This window comes from Phalacrocorax carbo, chromosome 6 (assembly GCF_963921805.1).
Source record: "Phalacrocorax carbo chromosome 6, bPhaCar2.1, whole genome shotgun sequence".
Classification (NCBI taxonomy): Eukaryota; Metazoa; Chordata; class Aves; order Suliformes; family Phalacrocoracidae; genus Phalacrocorax; species Phalacrocorax carbo.
Window position 1 is genome coordinate 45,274,745 of NC_087518.1, and position 24,272 is coordinate 45,299,016.

Genomic DNA, 24,272 nt, shown 5'->3' on the forward strand with positions numbered 1-24,272 from the left:
TGCGCCCCCCGAGAGCCGAGCGGGCAGCCGGGGCCTTGGGCTTCGCCGAGCTCTTAATTTCATGCAGGAATGTCCCAGTTCTCGCAATGTTTAACCTCAGCCAGCGTGGGGGAGCTGAGCCCTTTGGCGGCGGCAGCCTCTGTGCCCGGGGTCCTCCGACCTGTGGGCACGGCAAGGATGCTTCCCTGAGGGATGCGGGGACCCGAACCCAGCTGCACAAAGGGTTCCTGGGTGGGGGGAGAGGCCCTGTTCCCCTGGCAGCCCTCTCCTCTGCCCCTGCCCAAGGAGAATGCTTTTGAAAATTTTCTTTTGCCAAAAGTGGTAGTGAGTCCCAGGACATGAGATGGGCAAAAACTTTTGGGTCTCTATAAGACCCCTACAGTCAATATGAGTCAGCAACACAGAGCCACATCCTACCCCAGGCACTCTCTGGAACCCAGCGAGATGTGGCCCCATCCGACTGGTGTCCTCGTGGCCACCACATTCCTCCCCGCTGGGAAGGACGGGCAGGAGTCGAGCAAGTGTAAACAGTTGGGTAATGCTTCCTCTTGGACAGCTACTCGCAATCCTGCTGGCAATATTTAGCAAACACAGCGTCTTTGTTCCCCACTCTCCTGACAGCACAGTTGGCCGTAAATACCCTGAGCGCGCGGGGTGCTGCCTGCCCTTTTCCCCTTGCTGCTGCGGTGACACAAAGGTGAGCAAGGGGTGCAGTAACACCAGGAAGGGTGTCAGAGGGGCATGAAGCCCCCACATAGAGCCATTTCTTGCACCACCCAGGATTGTACCAGCAAAGCATCCACTGGGTTGGCAGAGGAGCATGGGGAGCATCGTTTCCAGGGCTCCCACGCTTCCTCCCCCTCAGGTGTCAGAGGACAGTTTTCCCCCTGCTTTTGGGCTTGTCAACCTACATAAATTTGCTGAAGAGCTGCTCTGCCAGCAGATAGGTGCTCTCAAGCCTCCTGGGGCCATGCCAGGCGTCCAGCCCAGCTTTCCCAAAACAGGGCGAGGGACTCTCAGCATCCCCATACTGTTGGATCTGCTGATGCTTTGATTCAAACCCATCTGCCCCAGGGAGGCTCAGCCACACAGATCCCTGTGGCTCCGAGCAGTCGAAGGACAGGCAGAGGTCGCAGCTTCCGCCAGCACTGCCATTTCTGCGTGTTGCAAACAGGCTGCGGAAAGCCACTGCATTACTCCTGTTGTGGTGACAAACCAGGCTTAGCTCCATCATCATCACCTGAAACAAATGCTTATTATTCAGAGGAAGTTTGGGGACAGTGGGAAAGCCACTTGCAAAGCCACTTGCAGCACTGTGGCTGTTGACACCAACCCAGCAGGTAGAGAAAATGTTGCCCAAGGCCACTGCCTCAAGCGGCCCTCGGGAAGCCACAGCCATCACTGGGGTTTCGGCTCAGCCAAGTCTTCCTTTTCCTGCCCTCGCCAGTGCAGGAAGCTGGTCCTCATGCAGGAGATGGGGGCCAGCATGGTCTGTCCCCGCTATCACCCCTCTCCCAACCTGGAGGCATGAAGGCTGCCTGCTGCCAGAGTCTCGGGATCTAAATTTAATTCCAGGGTGGCTTTGATAAGTGGGAAAAAGGCTTTGAGGACATCTCTGCCTTGCAAAGCCTACGTGGGGTGAATACATCTTCACCTACCTAAATGCTGATCCTATTTCTAGCAGCAAAGCTAGAAATAAAGATTTTCCCTTCCTAAGGACATTATTTAGCCCAGATCCTGCCCGGCCCAGCATTCCTGCTTATCTGTGCCCACCCAAAGGGCTCTGGTGGGGGGGGGCTTACTGCTGCCTGTCCCCTCTGCTGCAGAAATTTGGGGGTCAGGAGATGGTGATGCTCCTCTTGGGTTTTGTGGTATGCCAGCCTCCCATGCAGCTGGGTGGGCGCAAGGGGCGTACTATGGCATGGGGGATGGGTAGGAGCTTTGTGGGGGGCAGCCCCAGCCCCTCTCTTCCAGGCTGCAATGTCTGCATCTCCTCCATGAGATGGATCCATGCCAAGTGGTGACTCTCTCTGGCAAATCAGTTTTCAGGCTCAAAAAGGCAGTCACTATCATCGAGCAGAGCATCCGGCCCCTCTTGAAGCCCATAATAGAGGTCATCCTCCTCCCCGGTGCCTTTGTTGGGGGAACCGGGGTTCTGTCCCCCTGCCGGGGAGCTGGTCGGGGTGCAGCTGGAGCAGGTGGCAGGTGGCAGGGGGGGTCGGCCCCATGGCATGGGGCTGCTGGGCACAGAGCCCTCCAGCGACGGCGTGTCCATGTCCTCCAGGAGGGATGCCAGCGGCGCGTCCCCTGGGGACAGCTGGGAGGGGCTGCAGGAACAGAGAGAGGGCCAAGGGGCAGTGGGCAGGGCTGGGGTTACACTAAACACAGCTGGGCTGGAGCTGGCATTTCCTCTGGAGCTGGTGGCTCAGCCACCCAGCTCCAGCATTGCTCAGCCAGCATCCCAGCATCACCAGTCCCCTTGCTGGGTGGCTGGGGCACCCCGGGAGGCCCCTGTCTCAGCCACTGGTGCCTGCCTTTGTGGGCACAACCCACCCACCAGGTTCCCTCTCCTGCCCATGGGACAAAGTAGCGGCTGCCCTCGCACGCTGTGCCCGCACCCCAGGGAGAAAGCAGAGTGCTGTGTGTAGCTGCATTTTGGCGGGGGGGGGGGGGTGGCCGGGTCCTACACCCCAAGGCGATCTCCATTGCCTGCAAAGCACCTTTGGGTTCTCTTGGACCAATGCATGAGCATTATACGTGGCATCTGGTTTGAGGGACACTTACTGAGAGTCTGATTTCTATCAAACTCTGAAAAGGAACTTGGAATTTATTCCAGTGAGGGACATTGTTCATATTTATAAAATGAAATAAAAGCAAAATGCAAATCACAACCAAAGGCAATCCAGATTTCCTCCTGATTTCACCCTGGTAAACAATTTGGTACTGAGAGATCCCGTGGGCTGAGAAACTGTCTGGGCTGCAGCAGGGCTGGGGGGGGTCTGGTGGTTGGTGCTCTGTGAGCAGCAGAGACAGCTCTGCCTCCGCTCCCTCACCTCATGCTGGGGCTCTGACCCCTGCCCTGGTTTCACCCCACATCCCACCGGTGCCACCCCCGAACCCCACAGGCCTCACGTACCAGCCACCTGCTGCCATTTCCAACGGAGGCGCTGGCTCTCGGGGGGCGTCGCCAGCACCCCCCAGCTCCCAGTGGACCTCTGCTTTCGCCTGCACAGCTGGCTGGGAGCAGCTGCGGGGTCTGGGCTGGGCCATGGGTGGGAGCGGGGCCGAGCCCACTGCCTGCTTCTGGATCTGCTCGTAGGACGGCAGGCTTTTCTCGTAGATGCTGGTGGCCTCTTTTTTGGGGCAGGGTACAATCAAGCTGCAGGCAAAGGAGGAACAGGGTGCTGAGCAGTACCTAGACCCCTGCAAAGCCAGGAGGTGCTCAGGGACATGCACACAGGACTCCATCAGGTGCTTTAGAGGCCACTGAGGCTACACCACTGCCCATGCCAGCAATGGAGCCAGTGGGTCCTTGCAGGAGGATGTCCGTAGGGATGCAGCTGGATTCTTTGCACCCTCCAGCATTGCTCCAGCTCTGGCTCTGGGGGCTCAGTCAGCTCTTGCCTCCCCCATCTCGGACCCTGCTTGTCATTTTTTGCTGCAATAGGTGTAGTTGTCCCCAGTGCCAGTGTGCTCAGAAACTGCCCTTGTCCCCAGGGGCATGCAGATAACCGTGTGTACAGATGAAAACTCCCGCCAAAAGGAAAATGGCCACTGGGGCCGGGCGCTGGGACCTACCGGCTGTCCCTCTCGGGCAGCATGATGGGTTTGTGGTTCAGGAACCGCTCAGCCTCGACGTCCACGGGGACAAACGTTACCTGGGGCGAAAAGAAACGCAGAGCCTGGGTGGCCGCACTGGGTATCACTGGGACCCTCGGCCCTCGCTAGTGGTAAAAAGTGCAGGGTGCCCCTTCAGCTGGATCTTTGGTTATTTCTCAGCACATTTGGATGTCTTGCTTAGAAATTGTTTTTTGGGGGGGGAAATCAATAAGGAATTGAATAAGCCAGTGCTGCCTCACCCTCAGCTCCTTGACTCAGGTTCATGTTTGTCCCTGAGCCCAGGGTGGGTCCCAGGGCCCTCGGGAGAGGTCAGTGACCAGGGACAACACCGAGGGTGCCCTGTCCTTGAGCCCCGAGCACAGTGACAAAGCCACATCTCCCTCCTCACCAGGGCTGAGCTTGGCTTTAAGGGGAGCTGGGGTCAGCTTCACCCTAGTCCCAGGGAACTCGGCCAGTCCCAGGGGTCCCAGCTGATCCCTGGTCCTGGGGTCCCATGCACCACCCCACATTTTGGTGTGCAGCCAAGCTGTTGATGGACCATCCTGCAGCGCTGAGGCCAGCCTCACAGCTGCTGTCTCCTTGGAAAAAAGCCTCTTCTGCCAGCTCTGTTTCCCAGGGCAGGGACGCGTGGCTGCCCTGCTGTGCCAGCAGTGCCCTCTGCCAAGGAGACCAGTAGGTGAGTGCTGTGCTCGGGGGGAGCCAGGCACCTCCAGACCTCCAGGGTCATGACAGCCCCTTCTTCTGAAGTCTTGGGAGCCTGCTGAGGTTCTGGTCCCCACAGGTGCAAGAAAGGGGCTGGTTTGTGGGGGATTTGCATGGGAGAGATGAACACAAGCTGATTTCCTAGGGCTTATTCCCCGCTGCTTGCTTGGCAAAGCCCCAGGGTCAGGGAGGTGCAGGGGCAGAGGGTGCAAAGGAGCAGGGCCACATCCTGCAAGCACTAGCAGGGCAAGAGACCCCAGATCAACACTTCCCCCCTCCAGATTGCCCCAGCAGCTTTCCCCCGGGACCTGCTGCTACCCCACCCTATGGATGAGGAAACTGAGGCACAGCCCAAGGCTACATGTCTGCAGTAGCAAAGTAGGACAAGGAGCTGAAGCCACCCAAACCCATCTGAGCCCTCAAGCCCCCCGAGGCGTGCAGCGGCAGGACGGACTGTACCTTCGGGTAGCACTGGCACATGCTCCAGGTGATGCCCACAGCTACAAGCAGGACACCCAGGGTGCAGAACGTGATGTAGATCTGGGGCTTTTCCACGCTCATGATGAACATTCCCGTCATCACCAGGAAGAAGCCCAGCATGATGAACCCATAGCGAAAGGTCTTCTCCTCGGCCATGGCCACTGGGTGGGAGAGGCAGGGGAGGAGAGGTGCCGGTAAGTCCGTTTACCTGGGGCTGCTGCCCACTGAGCACACCTCCGGGGTAAAGCAAGGAGTGGTTTCTTTCTCTGGAGGCTGCCAGGGGCTGAGGATCAGCTGCACGTTGAGCCTGGTCCTGCCCAGGGCTGAGCCAGCCAGTTTTTAATGGGTTTGTAATGAATGCAAACACTGACCCGCTGTTCACACTCCAGTGAAGCTGCCCGGCATGTGTCCGGGTAACCTTCCCTGCAGGCACACGCAGCCGGACCCCACTCCTGGGGAAGGGGGTGGGGAGGGGCACGGCAGCAGAGACAGGGACCCTGAGAGTGGCTGGTCCCAACAGGACCTTCCCAGCCCTGGGGGCTGGAGCTGACTTGGCCATAAATCAGAGCTGGTAAAGCCCCAAAATAAGGGGGATGCCAGGTTGCAGCATGCTTTCAAGGGCTGAGGGGCTGTAGCAGGGGAAGAGGGAGTGCTCCTGGCTCTTTTTGGAGACGAGTGGGTTGGGAATAGCCCCCACCTGGCAATGGCTGGGGGCTGGAGAACCATTAGTGGGGCTGCCTCGGTGGGAGCTAAAGCCACATAAGGATGAAGCAGGGTCTGTCCACCCAGGGGCGTGAGGACATAGTGACCGTGTGCCCTGTGTTTGCTTGAGATGGAGCAGGGGTGTTAAAAGGTGTCCCCTTCACAGCACACATTTGAAAGCCAGACAGTAGTAGTAGCTTTAATTAGCCTTCATTTTGTCCCCTTGCTTGCCCCCCCTATGTGGGAAAGCATGTACCTGGCTTAAGAAAAAATAATATATTATAAGTAATATGTTATATTTGGCAGTGGCTCCACAGCCACTCTACAGCCCTGCAGGTCCGCAGGGGACCCAGGGCAACCCATTATTTCAGTAGGATGGAGCAACTGGCAGCAGCCCCTGATGAATTTGCCATTTTCTCTGGGCAAGGCTGCAATGGTGGGCATGGTGGGCAGGGAGGGGGGGATGAGCCACTCAGAGTGTCTTTTTATAGGATACTGCCTGAAATGCCAAGTGCACTTGGATGCCCTGAACACACACACGAGCCACTGAACATCTCTAAACCAAATCAAGTGAGGCATGGGAGTCAGTATGCAGGGAAAGCAAGGTGAAAGGGATGGAGATATGTCTGGAAGGGGCATTGAAAAGGCAGCAGAGCGAACGGGTCAGCACGGAGCTGTTTTTTCTCCAGCTGGATTCCTTGTTCTTTGCTGCAGTTTTTGTTATACAGCTCTTACTTCGAGTGGGCAGCCCTGGCCTGATATGAGCTTCCCAGGGTTGGTCAGAGAAGGGAATGCAAAACATCTGCAACAAGCAGTGGTTTTATTAAAAATATGAAGGCTTTCAAACATGCCAGTTACCCCTTCCGCTCTGAACATATTGCTCACTGGACCCACAATCCCAACAGCCCTGGACTGATCGTTTGGAAAGCCAGACAGACCCCACCGCCTTTCCTGTCTTTGCCCACCCTCCTCTCACCCCGGCAATGGAAGGGGCTCAGTTTAAAGCCAAGGGACTGGGCAGCCACCCGCAGAGTCCCAGCTCCCCGCTGCTGCCCACTCAGATGCCCCGGATGCTGATGTTTTCATAGCTGGGGGGAGGCGTTGCCTGCAGCTCCCCGAGGCGCTGGGTCTCCAGCCAGGATGGGCTGGGGCGGAACAAGGCGCTGTCGGAGGAGCTGCGCCGGCGGCCACCCTGCCAGCTGTCATCCTCCTCCAGGTAGCGGTACAGGGGCGGTGTGAGCTCCTCCTTCCTCCTCGGAGGCTGGACATAGGCTGGAGCGCTATGGGCAGGTCTGCAGGTCAGAGCTTCTTCATAGGTGGGGATGGCGCTGGCATCCCAGGTGCTGTGAGAGAAGAAGAAGAAACCCAGCAGCACACCCTGTCAACCAGAGCATCCCAGCACCCATCAACTGCAGCATCCCAGTGCCCTATCAATCCCATCAGTTGGAGCATCCCTGAGCATGATAGACGTGTGTGCTGGGGAAAGCACATGAGCAGGTTCTGCATGCCCAGAGTCAAGGGAAGACCACGTCAGCTGCTTCCCAGCACCAGGAGGGTGGGGAACCACGCAGAAGGAAGGGCACGATCCATCAGACCTTGCAGCAAGGCAACATTGCCCAGTTCCCACTGAGTTTATTAACCCCTCACCCAAGAAGAGGAACGGCAGCCTGGCAGGGCAGCTTCAAAGAGCTGCCACGTCCGGCATTAAGAGCTACAACTGTACGTGTGGCTGACCACGAAGCAGCAGAGGTGCTGGCTCTCAAGACATCTGCTCCCCCCATTCTGCACCACACTGCTTCCCACGGGCAGGAGTGCATCCTCATCACCTGCCTAACCCCAAAGTCACCCCATGAAGCACAAAGGCTGCCAGCAGCTGAGTGAGCAGTTTGGCACAAGCAGCCAGGCGAGAGCCAGGTGTCCCGGTTCAATGTGGTTGCACCCCACCCTTGTGCCTGCCAGAGCTCTCCATGCACCAGCCAAGCCTGGTGCCACTTCCAGCAGCGCTTCGCTGAGCAAATGCAGCTTGTGTACAGGGAAATCCTCCACCCAATCTTTGCCCTGCGCACAGCCCCACACGCCACCCTACAAAATGGCGCAGCCCCGAAGATGGGGAAGCTTTGAAATTGACAACCATCCACTTGCTTTTGCAGATGAAAACCCAGCAAGTCATGCCTGGGGAGGCCACAGGCATTGGAGGGGCACAGCTGGTCTGAAGGGAAAGCTGCCTTGCTCTGCAGGTATGCCTCTATCCCAAATTCAGCAACCGCTTGTCCCAGACCTACTGTCCTGGGCATCCGCAGCTGTGCCTTTTGCCAAACAGCCTCATCTTGCAAAGGGATGCTGCCTTGGAAATGCAGAGAGGGCGGTTTCTCCCAGCACAGGATGTCATGCCGCCAACCCTCTGTGGAGCAGCGTTTTCTGCTTTGGAGGTCTTTGCTGTGCGAATGCCAGCACAGCTGGGGCTGCAGGAGCTGCTGCTGCACGAGCAATGGTGGGGTAATGCCTTCCCATCCAGCACAGGAGCTGGGAGCTCCAAGAAGAGGACATTCCCCATGGGGGACACAGCAAAGCCCTCTGCGGGAAGAGGAAGCTCCCCCCAGACTGCCCAGACCAGTTTACAATCTCACCCCCAAATATTCAGATGGGCACCAAAACCCCCAGAGAACCAGGAACGTGCCTCTCACCCCGACTGAATTTTTATGGTTTAATGTTCTTAAGAGTTTCTTTTAGCTGCTTTTCCCCAGAGCCTGATCTATGCCAAAGCCAGGATCTTTGCTGTGACCCCATAAAACAGCATTGGGAAGGGCTGGCTGGCGCGGTTTCCACAGTGGTCTCTGGAAAAAAACCCTTTTGATCATAAAACTTTTAAATCAAGAAGTGGGAATAAATCTCAGACTTACACAGGAAGAGTCTGGGGACCTGACAAGCAGCAGTGGTGTTTGGGGGGGGTGAGGGGTCTTTCCCAAAATGGGCTTCGTAGTGTAAGAGAACAACCCCCCTTTGCAAAGAAGGGGTATTGTAAAGGGACCCTCCACCTGCACTCCCATCTGAATGTCAACCCAAGGATTATCATCTTCCTTCTTTTTTTCTTTTAACTCCCTTTTAACATAGATTTTGTTTCCATTAAAGATGGCACCAACCCCATCACCAACCCCATCATCCTCACAGACCACTGCAGACCTGTGGCACTGGGGAAGGTTTCAACAGCTGGAGGTCTGGATGTTCCCCCCACCCCCAGATCCAGGCTCTCTGCCAGAAAACCAATGCGGACTTCTGCTCGGTGGCTCTGCTAAGGAGATGTGTGCCTTGGCCAGTGATGGCCCTGCAGGGCAAGGAGAGCCATCTGCGGCTCAGCTGGCTGCAGGAGCAGCCAGCGTGGGCACAGAGAGTCCCTGCAGGGAGGGGAGGGTGTGGGGGCTCAGGCGAGGGTTGACACTAATGAGCAAGAGCTGCTGCTCAGGGAGCAGGAGGAGAGCACAGAACAGGGGATGAGCAGTGGCCGACAGCACAGCAGCTTTACTGCTCATCTGAGCTCGCCTGTGAGCAAGCCTAAGAGCAGGTTTAGGTACATGGTCATACCAGGACAGTCAAACCCACCCTTGACTTCTTCCCACCCAAGCACCGCGCGGGGACATGGCACCCACCTGCAGTTCCACTTCTCCAGAGGCTCCGCAGTGAAGTACTGCAGGTCCCTGGGGAAATGGTACTGGTAGCGGCGGGAGACCACCCTGGCGTTGGCTTTCACAGACCAGAGGAGCCCGAAGAGGAGGAGGATGCCACCAATGCCGCAGCAGAAGAAGCTGACGGAGCGGAGCAGGGCGCTGGAGGATGAGCTGGGAACTGCCTCAGCTTCCTGGGGAGGCAGGAGGCGAGCCCCACTGCTGGCCGGGGTGCCCACCTCCCCGTCGCTCCACCAGGCGAAGCACAGCGTTCCCGTCACCAGCAGCACGGCACCGGTGATGGTCATGCCATAGCGGAAAGAGGCAGCTGCCATCCTTCAGAAGGAAGTTTTAGGAGGGGGGAAGAGCAAGGCAGGGCATGAAAGAGCCCACGTCCTGCAAGACAAGAAAGGGACTGGGTTTGAGAGGGACAGGGTCACAGAAGAAGGCATACCAGAGGAGAAAACTACTGAGCTAGGACTTCTCTGGGGGCTGCACACTCTTCAGCTACTTACTATTGACCATCAGGAGGGTCATTTCCACCATTTCAGATGGGAAGCCATTGTGCAAAGTCAGCTGCCAGTTTGGACCCAAAAATGTCCCAACAGCCTCAAAATAACATCCTCATTTTCAAGAAATGACCCAGTATCCCATGGAGGCAGGATGGAAACCCCAGCCAGGGGGGCTACGGGGGTGGCTCTGGGACTTGCATAGCTCTTGTCTTTGGGTTTTATTCCAGACTTCCTCCCAAGCTTGGAAGAACACCAGCTGGGTTTCTGATCAAAGCAAGGTTTATGGAAGAGGTTAGGGAGAGGGACATTAAGATGTCATTGTTTCCAAATTATCAGTGCACATGTTTTCTGCTCTGAAATTGGATGTAAATCAGCCCTGCGGTGACAGTAGGTGTCTGGCATCACTGCTCAAAAGCCCACAGCCCAGGGGATTCGGGGCTGCACTGTCTCTTGCTTTCTCAGGAAAAAGGGCCAAGTACCATCTCTGAAAGTCACAAAGATGCTGTTTCAGGGAAAACTTAACCCTCAGATGCTGGCAACCCAGGGTACCTCATCTAGGGATGGCTTCCAAGACACCAAGTGAGCAGGGACCCTAAAGAGCTCTCCCGTGACTGATTGAGCCCAAAATAACTACACTCCCCACCATGACCAAGCTTGGAGCAAGGATGAAAGTGGGAATCACTCTGTATCTCTGTTAAAAGTCAGGAATGGGCCGGACACCAGCTAAACCCTCAGAGAGGGTATGGCCTACTGCTGAAGTAGGTATTTCTGCTATGCTGGCCGAGGGGTTGAGGCAACAGACCACAGAGATCTATGAGGCTTTTGCTGACCCAGCTATGATGTCCCATTTCGAGACACTCCAGAAGCACAGAGGGCCTTTGGTTTATTTTGAAGGTGGGGTAAATACCCTGACGCTGGAAGAGTCTGCTCAATCTTCATCCAAACAAGCTTTTGCAGATCAGATCTTGCTCCCCTGGGTCAGCTCCAGCACATAACTTCTCAGCTCCCCAACACAACTGATCCCACAGGTATTATCAGCACCTCCACCATCTCTATCAGGGTGGTTTGGGGTTGGAACCCACATGTTCCAGCTCAGTGGCACTTCTCAGCTCAGTGTCACATGCTGAGAGCAACCATCTTTCCCCAGCACAGGAAAATTTGGGGAGGGAGAGCTGGTTTCTGATCTCTGGGGCTCTCACTCCCCCTTGCTTTCTCCAGCAAACAAGCAGCATCTGCTCTCTGGGCTTGGGGATCCCCAGCCCCCAACTAACCAAACAGCACCAGCAACGGGGGAGGCAGAGAGGTCCCACCACACCCCCTCTGGCCTTGCTCACTACCCAGCAAAAAGTTACAGGTTCAGCTCCCACTTTTTGATGGACAAAAAGCTTTGGACCACATGGGAATTAAGCACTAGCACCCCTTAGAGATTCAGTTTTGGGTGACTCCTCTGTGAGGGCTTCTTGTGGTAGCAGTGCCAGCTGAGAGCCTGTATACTGGGGGCTGTCCAGGACAGAGATGGGGTTCAAGCACAGAGATGGATGGAGAGCTGGGTGACCCACACTCAGCCTCTACCTCTGCCTTCATCATTCCCCCTGTATGTCAGTAAAATGGAGATAATCTGGTGGTTTTGGACTCCATTCCTCCAGGACGGGCTCTCTTCCTACAACGGGAACTCAAATTGTAGCCTAAGATCTGGAAGGGCCAAGCCAGAGCTAAGGAGGGAGCAGAAGTCCAGCACAGACTCAGTGTGATCAAGGGCAGGTGGAAGTACGTTATCTCAAGCCATTATTTATCAGATGGGCCCACTAAATGGAAAGCCAAATTACTTCATAATGAAAGAAACACCATCTGATCTAATCTATGTTTAATGAAATCTGATGAGAAGTGGGATTTAAGAAACCTGCAGGAAGGCTGCAGGACTGGGAGCCCTGACAACATGCTCCAGCTCTTGCCCCATGGTCACGAACCCAAATCGCGGCCTGGGCTGGCCAGTGGTCCCCACCAGCAGCCTCAGTCACCTGCTGGGAAGGAGGTGGTGTTTCTGGGCTGAGAGGAGGCAAAGCTTCCCCCCATAACAAGGGGACATGTTTAGATGCTCCCCCCTGAATGGCAGGGGCTGGGCTGAGCTGAGATGGAGAAGGGACTCTCAGAGACTGGTTAGAGACACTATTAGATGCTATTAGGGATCAGCATCCTCCAGCTCACCACCAAACACAAGCAGGACACAGCAGACAAGCTGGGCTCATGCTGCCTTGCAGCAGTAGGTGCTCAGGAGAGCGCGAGGACCCTACTGACCCATGAATCCAGCTCCTTTTGAGACCATCACATTTTCCTGGAAAATTTCCAGCCAATATTATTTGGGAAAAAAAACCAAAACCAAACCCACAACCCAAAAACCTTACAGCAAAACTTTCGATCCAACTGCATGGAAATTACAGGTTGCTCCGCACTGAAAGCCTGGACTGAAACAGCACCAAGATTTGAAATGTTCAGCTCCAGGAGTCAGCAATCGTCATTTTGGGGTCAGCCTGGTGAGGTCTGGGAGATGGTGCAATTCCCCTGCCCGGGGAACAGGGAATTTTGCAGCCCCCGGTGCTGCACACATCTGGGAGCACTGGCAGTGAGGGGGAGGCAGACGTGGAGGGAAGGCGGGGAGCCTCTGGGAGGTGATGGATTGACAGCTCGAGAGAATAAACTCTTCTCTCCTGACAAAACCGGCACAGCGCGGGGAGCAACGCTAAAATCTTCTCCAGCCTACCCGGCACGTGCTCCCACAGCACGTGTGTGTGGGCAGCTCCTCTGTGCTGGATGACATTGCCATCACACCGTCCCCTTGCCAAAGCCCATCTTGGGCTGGCACAGCTCTCCTCAGCCTCTTTAGAAGACCCACAATGTTTTTCTCAGCGCACCAACTGCTGGAAGAAGAGACCAAAGGAGCAGGGGTGGGAAGGAAGATGTGATGCTGGGGGAGAACCTGAGTCCCCGCTCCCTGAGCCTGATCCCAGCTCCGCTCCCGAGGCACTCAGCATCCTGCACATCAGATCTCCTGCTGAGCGTTTCCAGCACAGGCTTCTGCAGAGGGGCTGCCCCTCCAAAGATGGCAATTGCCGGATCCAAAACATCCACGTCTACCCACTGAGCCACCCTGACATTTTGTTCTGCCCCATCTCCTCCTTTGACCCTGCTCTTAAATAGTCTTTCCAGGGAAAGACAGTTGCATGTTGCATGGCCAAACAGATACAAATCGTAATAGTTTACATAGTTCCAGTAAGATGCTGAGAATAGCATCCCCCATATAAAGTTATGCAGATGGTGATTCAGCGGGTCTACTAAGCATTACTCAGAAAAAGTCTTTTCCAGCGACATGCAAAACGAAGAGTTTTGAATCTCTCCCACCGCCATCAAGCAGAAATCCACCTCCACACCCTGTCCCTCCACGGCACTTCCAGCCTCTCCTTCCACACCACGTGGGCTGGAGACCTTTAACCACATGCAGATGTGCCAAGGGGAACGCCGGGAGAGACACGCCGAAGTGCGAGCGTGTCGTTAGCGAGATTCCTTCCTGCCTTCATCTGAATTTGCAATCATTAGGAGTAGTGTTATTAGTATTATTAGGTATGGGTTTAGTACCCATCCAAACCATATAAATAATGAAGCTTTTGAAAGAGCATCCGAGAAGCTCCGGCGATGTCAGCCTCCCGACGGCAGGTCCAGACGGAGGGGAGCCCGCACGGAGCGAAGCACATGCAGCCCCTCAGCCCCCGCGCCCCCAGCAGGGCCGGCCGCCGCCTCGCCGCCCCGACATCGGCGATGCCTGAACCCGACGTCCCCTCTAAGGAGGCGGCTGCCAGCCGGCAGCACCCCCGGGGACCCGTCGCCGCCGCGGCCGGTGCCCCCCCCCGCCTCTCCCCTCTGGCAAAGCGACGAGCCGGGGCGGGTGTGTGTGTGTGGGGGGGGGGGGGGTGTCCATGTCCCCTGCGCCCCCCGCCCCGGGCCGCCGCCGTACTCACCCGCCGCCGCCAGCCCCGCTCCGGCCGAGCGGCGGCTCCCCCGGAGCCCGGCCCGCGGGGCGGGCGGGGCGGCGGCCGGGCGGGGCCGGGGGCGGGGCGGGGCGGGGCGGGGCGGGGGGCGCCCGGCGGGCCCCTCCGAGCCCCTCGGGGGCGCGGCCCGGGTCGCTCCTCGGAGCGCGGCTCCGGGCCCCTCGGGGGGGCGGCCCCGGGCCCTCCCGCCCCGTCTCGTCGCTCCCGTGTGCCCCGGCCCACAGCCCCGGTCCGGGGCGGGGGGGAGGGAGAGGCAAAAAGAAAAAGGCGCAGGGCCTGCGGGGCTGTATTCTGCTTGTTAAGGAGGCGACTTGCTGGGGGTAATGTCATGGTAGCGAGTGCTGGGGCGGGACGGTCGGTAAGGCTGGAAGTGCCCCGGTGTGTTGGCTCGAGCGGCGGTGGCTCTGCCCGCGCTCCTCAGGGGCGGGTGGCGCAGAGCCCGTCGCCCCCGGGGCGCAGGGGCCGGGGAACAGGCGTGTCAGGGACCTGGAGAGAGCTTCGGGCCGCGGAGCCCGTGAGAGGTGTCCTGTGGGCATCACTGCCCTGTGACGGGGACACCTCCACCCTGTGGGCACTGCTGCCCCATGGGTGGGACACCAGTACCCTGCAGATGGGGCAGCACTGTCCTATGGGTGGGACACCCACGCTGTAGCACGGGGGGATCTCTGCCACAAGCTTGCTTTGTGACCACTTCAGTTCTCCTCACCTCTCTGTCAAATGCCAGTATTGCCCCTTTTTCCCTGTTCCAGCTGGATGATTTTGCCCTGCAGCACCCACAAGGATACCTGGGTGTTAAAGAAGCTGAGGGTGCTCGGATCTGACGTTCAGGATGGTCCATATGGCCAGCACCTGTATTCACACACATTCCCTCATCACACAGGTGGAGGCAGATTTTATTAACAGCTGTCATGCTGCTCTGTGCTAGTGCTGTGCACTCTCACAGATCCATTGCCTTGCTCTTGAGCTACGGCTGAGCATCACTGGCAGACAAAGCCATTTCTGTGGATACACTGGCGCTGTAGCTGAACCCTGGGCTGCTGTTCCTGTGCTGATTGCAGCTCCTCACCTTGCTGGTTCAAAAAACAGCTCAGGGTTTATCTGCACAGACTGCAGGGACTGATGCAAAGCCCCATCATGTAATTCATATCTGCTTCATGTATGCTTGGTAGCCACCCAGCCTAGCTGAAAATGTGTGGGTGTGCAACCCCTTTTACCTGCAGACACTGAGGAGTTTTATAAATGGTAAACTGAGGTACAAAAAGGGCTGGTTCACACAGGGCTGGCCCTGTAGCAGGCTGGGTCTCCATCGCAGAGGAGCATGGGGCAGGGTCCCTGCAGCCAGCACCCCAGTATGGCCTCACCCCCCAGGCTGGGATGCAGCAAGGTCCTTGAGCGCCAGGGTGCAAATCCCCAACAACAGATCCCACACCTCCTCCAACCACTGTAGTCATCGCTCCTTGGCAGGACAGAGTTTGGCCCCAGGGATCCCAGGAGTGAACATCTGGATTCCTCTGTCGCAGATATGCCAGTGCTGAGCACTCATATTACCATCCATGAGTGATGCAGGCACTGTGAATCACCAGTCCCCCTATTAAAGAACAATGAGACATCTTCTGCTCATTACCTGCTCAGATATTATATTTAACAGAAATTTGATTGCCAAATGGCTTCTGAAGCCCTTCAAGGTGGCATTTGCACACAGCTCTGTGTGCTCCTCCTAGCACCGGGCTGCAGGGGACTCGGTGGCTCAGTGCCAACGCATTGCTCTGGCCCTTTGGACGTCCAGCCCCATAATCAGCTGGGATCTTCTGTCTTCCCCAGAGAGCTAGCCTACAGGCAGCCACAAACCCACGACAAACATTTTGCAACAGGGCAGAAGCTGTAAGTGCTGAGTGTGTCCATCACAGAAGAGTGCCAGCATCTCTGTCTGCTTAGAAGCACAGTGGCCAAACTTCATTTTTGCTTCCCAAGAACTTTCCTGCTGGTGGAAAAGGTGCTGCAACACAGCACGGGGCACAGGCAAAGGGCTTCTCCAGAATAAAGACAGAATATCTGTGCTAAATATGTAAAACATCCCATGTACAGTGAAGCCACATTGGATAAAACAAGAAGATATAAAAGACAGTTACAGCCCCTGCAAGAACAGGAACAAAGGAGGAACGGAGAAAGAGAGATTGTTCCTGTAATTGCCTCCCCCAGGTAAGGATGCTGTGCCTGATCAATGCTGCTGGCACAGAAAAGTGCTGCTTTTTGATTCACTGTTTGCCAAGTTTTGCTGCTGCAGCACATCCCATGTAAAATGGTGTACTTCATTGTATAATCAGGTTAAATAAGTTAGCTTTTCCAAGGCATCTGTGTGTGTGTTTTGTGTGTGCACATGCACGCACTTTCTACCACATCATGACAAGGTGGTTGATACCAGAGCACCAAGTCACGAGTGAATTTGGGTGTACCAGGGCACCCTGCCCAGAGAAGAGGAGCTCACGCTCCCTGCCAGGGCCCTCTTATCTGCAACAGCAGGGTCAACACCCTGGGCCATGTTGCAGGTCTCCATCAGTGATTTGGCACCTGGGCCACGCTCCCCACACCCAGCTGCCCCCAGCAAGCACCGCTCAGCAGGGTGCTGCCACCCATGACAAAGCTACTAAAAAGCCCCGGACACGGACCTAGGAGACACATTTCTGTAGGCACCCATGTTGTCTAGATCCACAGAGAAGCCATTCCCAAGGGGCTGGCCCACCTCATGTTTCCCCTTAGCACAGGCCACCAGGCACAGGAGAGGTGGGTGCAGCCTGCCAAGCTGATAAGGGGCTATGGCACACAGCCGTAAGGATGTGCAGATGGGAAGGAGTTCCTGCACCTGGCACACATAAAGCAAGGAAGAAACCTCCTGCTGTTTATCTTTGCCTTAATTTGCATCTTCTTAAAATGCCTAACTAGTTGCATTAGTTGATATACTGGCTCAGGCACTCCTACCTAATGCAGTAAGTAAATCTAGGCATTGAAAATGTTTGTCCTACATCTTCAAATGACGCAGTGTTGACCAGTGCCCTTAAGCTTATTTGGGGATGAACTTGCAGCTGGCCATAGATGTCTCTTTGGTGGTTCTGTATATGGGCAGCTGGAGGGTTTGGGACTACTCATTCTTGCTCTCCAGCAGGAAAAGTCTAGCATTTGGATGTGAAAGGTGATCATCCCCATGACCACAAAGTGGTGTTTCTTTGCTTTGGCCAGGTTCACCAAGAAGTACTCTTTCTGTGGACAGCTATGTTTTTGCCCCAAGACTTTATTGACTCCAGAAGCCCATTTTGTACGGAATATACCTTATTATTCAGTGCCAATATCTTTTACTGGATTTGAATTATAACAGAAAAGCAAGAGGTGTATAAACTACATTAGGCCTGATCACTTTATATCAGTTTCTGAAGTGGTTTCTGCACTAGCTATATCCATCATCTAGCAAGCTGCTAGACCCAAAACCTCTGAGTGTTTTAAAGCTTAAATGTGTGCTAACCTGACCGTAATGGTGTCCTAACCAGCAGTTTGTAAAGCTGCACCATGCTGAGGAACATGGCTGTGCTGGAAAGTCCTGGAAAGGGAGAAGTACTGATACCCTCATCCACAAAGAGCTTTACGGATGAGCAATGATCTCAAATACCTTCTGCTCTTCACTCAGGACTTGTGTTAGTACAGGAGCACAAGGCTGACGTGCCACCTCCCATTGAGGCTGTTGTGTAGATAAATGGGCATGATAAAGCTGTGAGTTTCCTGCAAGGGAAATTTCTCCGTTGCAAATGGGGACAGTAAGAGCTTCCTAGGAGCTTTCCACCAAAACCTGCAATGGGTTTGAAACTCGCCTAAAAATAGGTGGAGGAGGAAAGAGTTAAATCCCGATGCCTCTGCTCAATCTTTAGTCGGGCAACGCTTTTTGTGAGCTCCTGGAGATTTTTGCCTTAGGAAGGCCCCATGTGCTCTGCACTTTTCAGGTCTGAGCTTCTCTTCTGGGGAAGAGGGGCAACCACTGTGCTAACACCCGCATAACTCACTGCCCGGCGCATTTTACACCTTGCCTCTCTGCTAAAGCATGAGCTGCCATTTGGTTCGCAGTGACGAAACATCAATCTTCAGCCTTTAGGCTCCTCAGTCCAGCTTGATGCTGGCTGTGAGTGCAGCCATCACACCTGAGCAGAGGGAGCTGTCGAAGATCTGCACTGCCTGCTGAAACACAGCAGCCGTTAGCTTTACTGCACACATTGAATATCTGAGGCTTGAGCTCCTTCATTCCAAATCCTGATGGTCAAAAAAGTAGCAAGCACTTATAATCAAAGACAAAACTGGCTAAATTTGCTCTCCAGGTAACTTGGCATTACACACAGGATGAACTCCAGTTACCCTGACATCCCTGAGACCCTGTGCAGTCTTCATGTCTCCGCTGCACTCAGCTATTGCAGTGGTCTCCAGGGAGTAAGTGTATGGGCTTTTTTTCTTTCTTTTTTTTTCCCAGCACAGAAATGCAAAAGATAATCTTAAAATCAGTATTAATTATGATTTTTAGAAAAAGGATAGAGCAGACATCTCTCTCCTCTTGTTGCCACCATGTGCGGAGCCACAAGGAAGCCCTCGGTGTTCAACACACACTCATCCCAGATGCTCCACAGCTGGTTTCCTTTCCCAGTGCCCCCTGCATTAGCTCACCACCTGACCTGGCACTGGGCTGCCCACAAGCACTTGCTTACACCCGTGCACTGTGCTGGGAAGTTGCTGAGGGATATTACACTGCCAGCAAACCCTGAAAATCTTCTGTTGCAGGCGTGACAGCCTGAGGAGATACGCAAGGTACGGCTGAAAGGAGAGGGAGCACTTTTTATTAGTCTAAGGGATATATAGCTGGGAAAAAAACAAACAGGCTTTCAGGCACAAAAGCCCTTCTGCAGGTCAGAGTATTTGGGGCAACACCTGGTGTCTGAGGGTAATAGGTGGTGAGGCACATGAGAAAGGGGCTGTGTTTCTTACACCAGCTTAGGAGGTAGGTGTTGTTTGGTTTGCTTCTCTTTTCTTCACACCACGTGGTCTCTGTTTCAAACGGCAAATGTCACTCTCCCCCTTCCAGTGGCAGTGATGTTGCTCTGGCTGTATTTCTGTGCCCAAAAGCTTGTCTGCTTTCTTCAAAGCTTGTCTGCAATGTCATCTGTTGACCTAGTAAAAGCTGTTGTTTCTGCCTGCACACCTTGCCTTGCTTTTAACCTGGAATTTTTACGTCTTCTTACCTGAGTTCCTAGGTAACTGGAGACAATTTCAAAGTCCTGCAAAAATGACAGGAGATGAGTTTGTGAAATAAAGGGCTGCAACTTTTAATGGCATTAAAAGTTTCAAAGCCAGGCTGACTGTGGATATCAACACACATCTCCAATAAAGCCAAAGGCAGTGCCGCGGCTCCCTCAGTGGTGCATTTGGCTCGCGCGCCGGTTAGTTCTGTAGTTTAAGGCCCCAAGCCAAGCATGTTCTCCTGATGTACTCCTGAAAGAAACAGCAGTAGTGGAAGGTTTCTGCTATGGAAGTGTAGGAGCGGGTTGCTCCCATCTCTTCCCTCGACGTGTCAGAGAAAAACAGACCCTATACTGGCCTGGGAGAGAGAGAAGAGCATGAAGGTGAGTAACAGATGTTTATAAAGATGCATGTGAAGTAACAGACAGAAGACATTGCCTAAATTACTTACCTTCAGACTGAAAAAAAGGTATCTATCTCCCATACCCAGACAACTCACCATCAGCATCTCAGCCTGTGGCAGGACCTCAGAGAAAGCACCCATAAGAAGTAGCACCCCCGAGACAGAGACCTGCCATCCCTGATGGAGAACATAGGCTTCCCTGCTTGACCTCCCTGTGAAGTCTTCCGGGATCCAGAGAGTTAATCTTTCTCCCAAAAACGTTATCAGGTCCTTTCTTTACATAGGAGCTAGTCAGGCCACTCATCTTATTTGAGAGTGTAGTTTCACTTCCCCAGAGGTGTAAATACTCCTGTGCCAGAAAACTGTCAACTCTTGTTGGTGGGTGACTCCTTGCCTCAGAGAGGGATGAAACTCTCCTCCCTTCGTGATTCACTGTGCCACTTCTAGCAGGAGGGGGAGCTCATCTGGGCCCTAAAATCTGCACCAGGCTGGATGTGAACGGACACCTCCATGTAATAGAGGATCAGAGCTTATTACAGGCTCTTGGCTGATACTGAAGATAATGGTAATTAACCACTCTGAGATGACAAGGGTTTATTGCTGGCTGATCTCCCCATGCTTTTCTTAAGCATTTTGTAAAAAAAAAAAGGGCTTCATCGAGGATGGAGGGGGCAGAAGGAGACAGAAAGCAGTTGTGTGAGTCTCCAGCTCAGAGCACACAAGGCTTGAGAAGTGTGCCTAGGTTTTAACGTGAGCTGGAGACAGGATCTGTGCATTTACCCGTTCTCAGCTCTATTTTGGGAGTCACAAGGTTTCTGTTTGTGGGTATAGAAAGGGCACTGCTCCCCATCAGCACAGTTTTGCAGCCATCACACTTCTGTGCTTGCTAGAGGTATGAAAAAATTGGTTTTTGATTGTGTCAGGAGGTACTGAAATTGCTGTCTCGTTTTACTAGGTATTTCTATAATCAAGTCTGCCAAACAGAATTTTACAGGACTCTTGTATTAAAGGAGACTGAGCAATCACACCCTCGTCACCTTCCTATGCAGACACCTTTGCCGATCACTTATTTGCAGGGGTGAGGACCAATCTATTTATCCAGTCCTCAGCCTGAAATCATTCTGTAGCTCCATGAGATGATCTACACACAGGAGCACATCTTGTCACTCTTAATAGAAAGGGGCAGTAACCTCTTCTCAAAGCCTCCAGCTTCCATACACGTAGAAGTCAATTCCCAACGTGGATTGCCACCAAGGCACTTCTGCCATCAAAAGGAGGTGAGCAACTCGGAGGGAAGCAAAATGGCTTAACAGATATCAGCAATCAGCTTTTGACCTGATTTTATACTGAGTTTTCTTGTGAAAAAGGGGCATTTCTAGTCTATCAGCATAGCAGCGAACCATATTAAATACGCCTCCATTTATCTTCAGTAAGACTAATACAGTTCCTTATTATTGGAACAATGGTATATTTTTGTCACACCTAATTATAAACTTATCTGGCTGCGATTGCTTCACTAATGAAAAGGATATGCTAGGTAACTATAGTAGCTATACAGCTCTTATATAACCAACATTTTAAACTGGTTTTTTTCAGCCGTTCTCTTCCTTTTTTGCTTTGCTTACAGCTTTTCTGTTTTACTGTGGCATAGGTAAGTAAAGCCAAAGGGCTAGCTCCTACAGTTACGCTGATGTTTTTGGAGCATGGCCTGGAGTTTTATCAGTTTACATCATCTGGGAGTGGGCCCATGAAATTTTTAAAATGTTGAAATAAATGAAAGCAGACAGGTGATAGAATGACAGCCCCAGATGGAGAGAATGGCAACGGCCAAGGCAGCGAAAGTCTTAGCTTTATTTGGAGGAAAAGGGCCCGCAAGCACATCTGGTACTGGGAGGCTAAACACACGTGCAGACTGCTGGGAGCTGAAAATGGGAGAAAAATGTGGCCTGTACAGAAAAATAACTTCCAGTGTTTTCCTCCGGTGACACTGGCAAGCGCACACTATCACGTTAGCCTCAAATGCTTTTTGCGTGTTCCCACAGCATTTGCCACTCCCAGCAAGAGAAGGCCAGAGGCAAGTCATGGGAGAAGGTAGCCTAGAGACGTTCATCACCAGCTGTGGTTCACAACTGCCTTCACGACAAAGTTCACCCTGGGCATCTTGGAGGCCACTGGCACACGTGTCCCTTATACGGAGATACACATACATATATCGTGAGTCTGAAATGACGTATTTAGTGCACAGGGTGGGCCTTTCAGTGACTGCAGCTCCTTCCTGATGCCCAGCACAGTTGATGTCTCCAGGATCTCACAGATGGAAGGAGACAGGGGACCACCGCCACTTCACCAACTGCTGCCTCTCCTCACTCTCAGCCAGCCTCATGCCCAGGGGGGCCATGAAGCCAACTGATGGTTGCCCATGAGCTCATGCTCCTCCACTGCTCAACCACGAGGAGTGCAGCTTCCTTCAGTTTGTAGTTCCAGTGCTGGAACTCCAGGTCCTTCAGCAAACAGCTCATCGTGCCAGCTAGATTGCCATAGCCGTTTCACTTTTGCTGCGAGGGCACTGGCCCCAGTGACAATGAAGGGAGGGCTGAATTCCTTTCCCAGCCTGGCTCTCTGTTTTGACAAGTAATTCTTTTTATAAATCCCAGACAGGACGTCTTTTCATAGGCAGTTGTAAAGCTGGATTTAATACACGTCAGAGAGAATACACGAAAGCTCTCGCATGTTCTGCGGCACAGGTTTTATTCGGCAGCTCTGCAAACATGCTGACTGGCAGCTGACCTTGCCTCCTGACGCAGCGCACAGCCACCAAAGGATGGGCCCCATTCTGCCGTGATTAATATTCCATGTTTCACTTCACACCCTACATCTGCTTCCTCCCAAGATGACAACTGGTATTCTACCAGCCATCTGCAACAACCCATTGCTGGAAGAGTGGGGCCACACCACACGGCCGGTATGCAAGCTCATAGGGTACAGCCCAGGCATCCTTGGGTCCTTGTCCTGCCTTGCAGCACCAAAGTTATTCCTTCTCTTGGTGAAGGCCTTCCCAGTGCAAACAGGGTGAGTACAGCCTTGGGAGGACAAGGGCAAGGCAAGGAAGAAAGAGCAGTCACCCTGAGGACTAGGTGTGCTGGGCAGGCTGGGCTATAGCCACCTGGAGACCCTTCCCTATCACAGATGTTCAACAAGTGCTTCCACATTAGATTAGGTCCACCTATACCTAAAATAGTCTAATCATCCTGAAGATCCTTGTCTAAGCCTTCAGGTGGTGTTTTACTTTCCCTGAGAGGTACCTGACAGTTTCTAAAGTAACTGTAATCCCATTGTCCCTTTTTGATCGATTTTCCAACAGTTGCTGTACTAAACCCCCTGCCCTCTTGCTCCTCAAGGCATCATGCAGCTCCACTCCCTCACATCAAGTATTTGTGAAACCTGAGAAGCAGGTCCTGGATAATATATATTCTACTGATAAATACCTTTCAAAAAAATACCACCTGGAAGCCAGCTAATTGAGAAACATAAGACAAATCACATTATCCCCAACACCCTCTAAAAAGAAGGATTTCTAAGGTACAGCATGCAGGTTTGGTGAAGCAAACTTTAGTAGAAATGTCTTTGCTGTCTTTTTAAATCTCTTTGGGCCTCACAAATGTGCATCCAGGAGGAGAAAGGTAGCACAGAGCAATTCCAGTTCCTGAGTCCCTGCTCTTCAGACAGGTAGGACCATCACACCAGCCAGTTTCCATTTAGGTTTACACTATCAGAAGGTTTTAGCAGTGTTTGCTTGCTCTTCCTCATGTTCCTTGGAAATGTACCCCAACCCCAAGCATGCAGTTGTCAGGTGTTAGGTGGGTACGAACTTCTCCTGCCCCGTACAGCCCTGCCTTGCCTCAGGAAGGCACAGAGCACTCCCCAGACCAGGCTAGCTTAAAATCTTGCTGTGCCACAAAGCAACTTTCTTCTTTCAGAGGTAATATGTAAGTATGTGTCATCCCTCTGGAATATTCCAGCTGTTGTTCTGATATCATCAGTCTATAGAGCAGCTGATAATATTCCCTTGTATTATTTTCCTTAAAGCCTTCAAGCTGAAATTTTTCATTCTTCTTCGATCACTGGATGTACAAAAGCTCTGAAGATTTCTTCAGCCAGGACAACACATGCCAACCTGCCAGCGTCACACAGAAAGCCCCACTCCGGCCTATGTACTCCAATGGGCTTTTCCTTCAAGGCAACCAAATATACTGTGGTTTTTCTCAGTAGAGGGAGCTTCTCACACAGCAGTTTGAACACCACATCTCATTCCTGACAGTACCAGCTCCATGCCAAATAAGCATGCAGGAAACCTGAAGGCAGGTGATTAGGGAAATGTACTCCTAACCCCTAGTAACCATGGGCTTGTTTGTTTATTGAATTAAGAAGGTTTGCAGCCTTCCCAAAATTCTTTATTAGGTTCCATAAACATTACTATTAAAATGCCCGTCCTTTTGACATCCTGGTACCACTCAAGAGCAGCTCTGTGGCAGTCAGTACCAGGGCTATGAGAGCTTGCATAAAAGAAAAAGGGCTTTCTAGTGCTTTTCAGTGCCTTTCTTTGCTTCCACTGAATGCTTCTTGATACTTTTCTTTTCTTATGGAGACAGAAGTCTTCAGCCTACTTTTG

The 24,272-nt window shown here is 53.4% G+C and overlaps 2 protein-coding genes across 3 annotated transcripts; both read right to left on the reverse strand.

Moving 5' to 3' along the window:
• Nucleotides 1–3: 3 nt before the first annotated feature.
• On the reverse strand, nucleotides 4–5,319 carry BSND (barttin CLCNK type accessory subunit beta). Its single transcript, XM_064455742.1, has 4 exons — nucleotides 5,002–5,319; nucleotides 3,799–3,878; nucleotides 3,137–3,379; nucleotides 4–2,327 (listed from the first exon to the last, which is right to left on the reverse strand). The coding sequence occupies exons 1-4, from the start codon at nucleotides 5,176–5,178 to the stop codon at nucleotides 2,039–2,041; spliced, it is 789 nt and encodes a 262-aa protein (XP_064311812.1). The 5' UTR covers nucleotides 5,179–5,319; the 3' UTR covers nucleotides 4–2,038.
• A 1,208-nt stretch (nucleotides 5,320–6,527) lies between these two features.
• TMEM61 (transmembrane protein 61) lies at nucleotides 6,528–13,997 on the reverse strand. Of its 2 annotated transcripts, none has more exons than XM_064455025.1 (3): nucleotides 13,906–13,997; nucleotides 9,369–9,779; nucleotides 6,528–7,067 (listed from the first exon to the last, which is right to left on the reverse strand). In XM_064455025.1, the coding sequence occupies exons 2-3, from the start codon at nucleotides 9,716–9,718 to the stop codon at nucleotides 6,782–6,784; spliced, it is 636 nt and encodes a 211-aa protein (XP_064311095.1). In that variant the 5' UTR covers nucleotides 9,719–9,779; nucleotides 13,906–13,997; the 3' UTR covers nucleotides 6,528–6,781. The 2 variants fall into 2 exon arrangements, with proteins under 2 accessions (XP_064311095.1, XP_064311096.1); XM_064455026.1 differs by having other exon boundaries at nucleotides 9,369–9,798; nucleotides 13,906–13,944.
• Between the last annotated feature and the right edge of the window lie 10,275 nt (nucleotides 13,998–24,272).

What these genes read in the sequence shown, in the direction of transcription:
- TMEM61 (XM_064455025.1), bottom strand. Translation starts at nt 9,718, where the DNA reads ATGGCAGCTGCCTCTTTCCGCTATGGCATGACCATCACCGGTGCCGTG. An exon ending in CTGGAGAAGTGGAACTGCAG is followed by an intron (nt 7,068 to 9,368) that starts GTGGGTGCCATG and finishes CTTCTCTCACAG; the next exon opens with CACCTGGGATGCCAGCGCCA.
- BSND (XM_064455742.1), bottom strand. Translation starts at nt 5,178, where the DNA reads ATGGCCGAGGAGAAGACCTTTCGCTATGGGTTCATCATGCTGGGCTTC. An exon ending in TGTGCCAGTGCTACCCGAAG is followed by an intron (nt 3,879 to 5,001) that starts GTACAGTCCGTC and finishes TTTTCGCCCCAG; the next exon opens with GTAACGTTTGTCCCCGTGGA. An exon ending in CTGCCCGAGAGGGACAGCCG is followed by an intron (nt 3,380 to 3,798) that starts GTAGGTCCCAGC and finishes CTTTGCCTGCAG; the next exon opens with CTTGATTGTACCCTGCCCCA.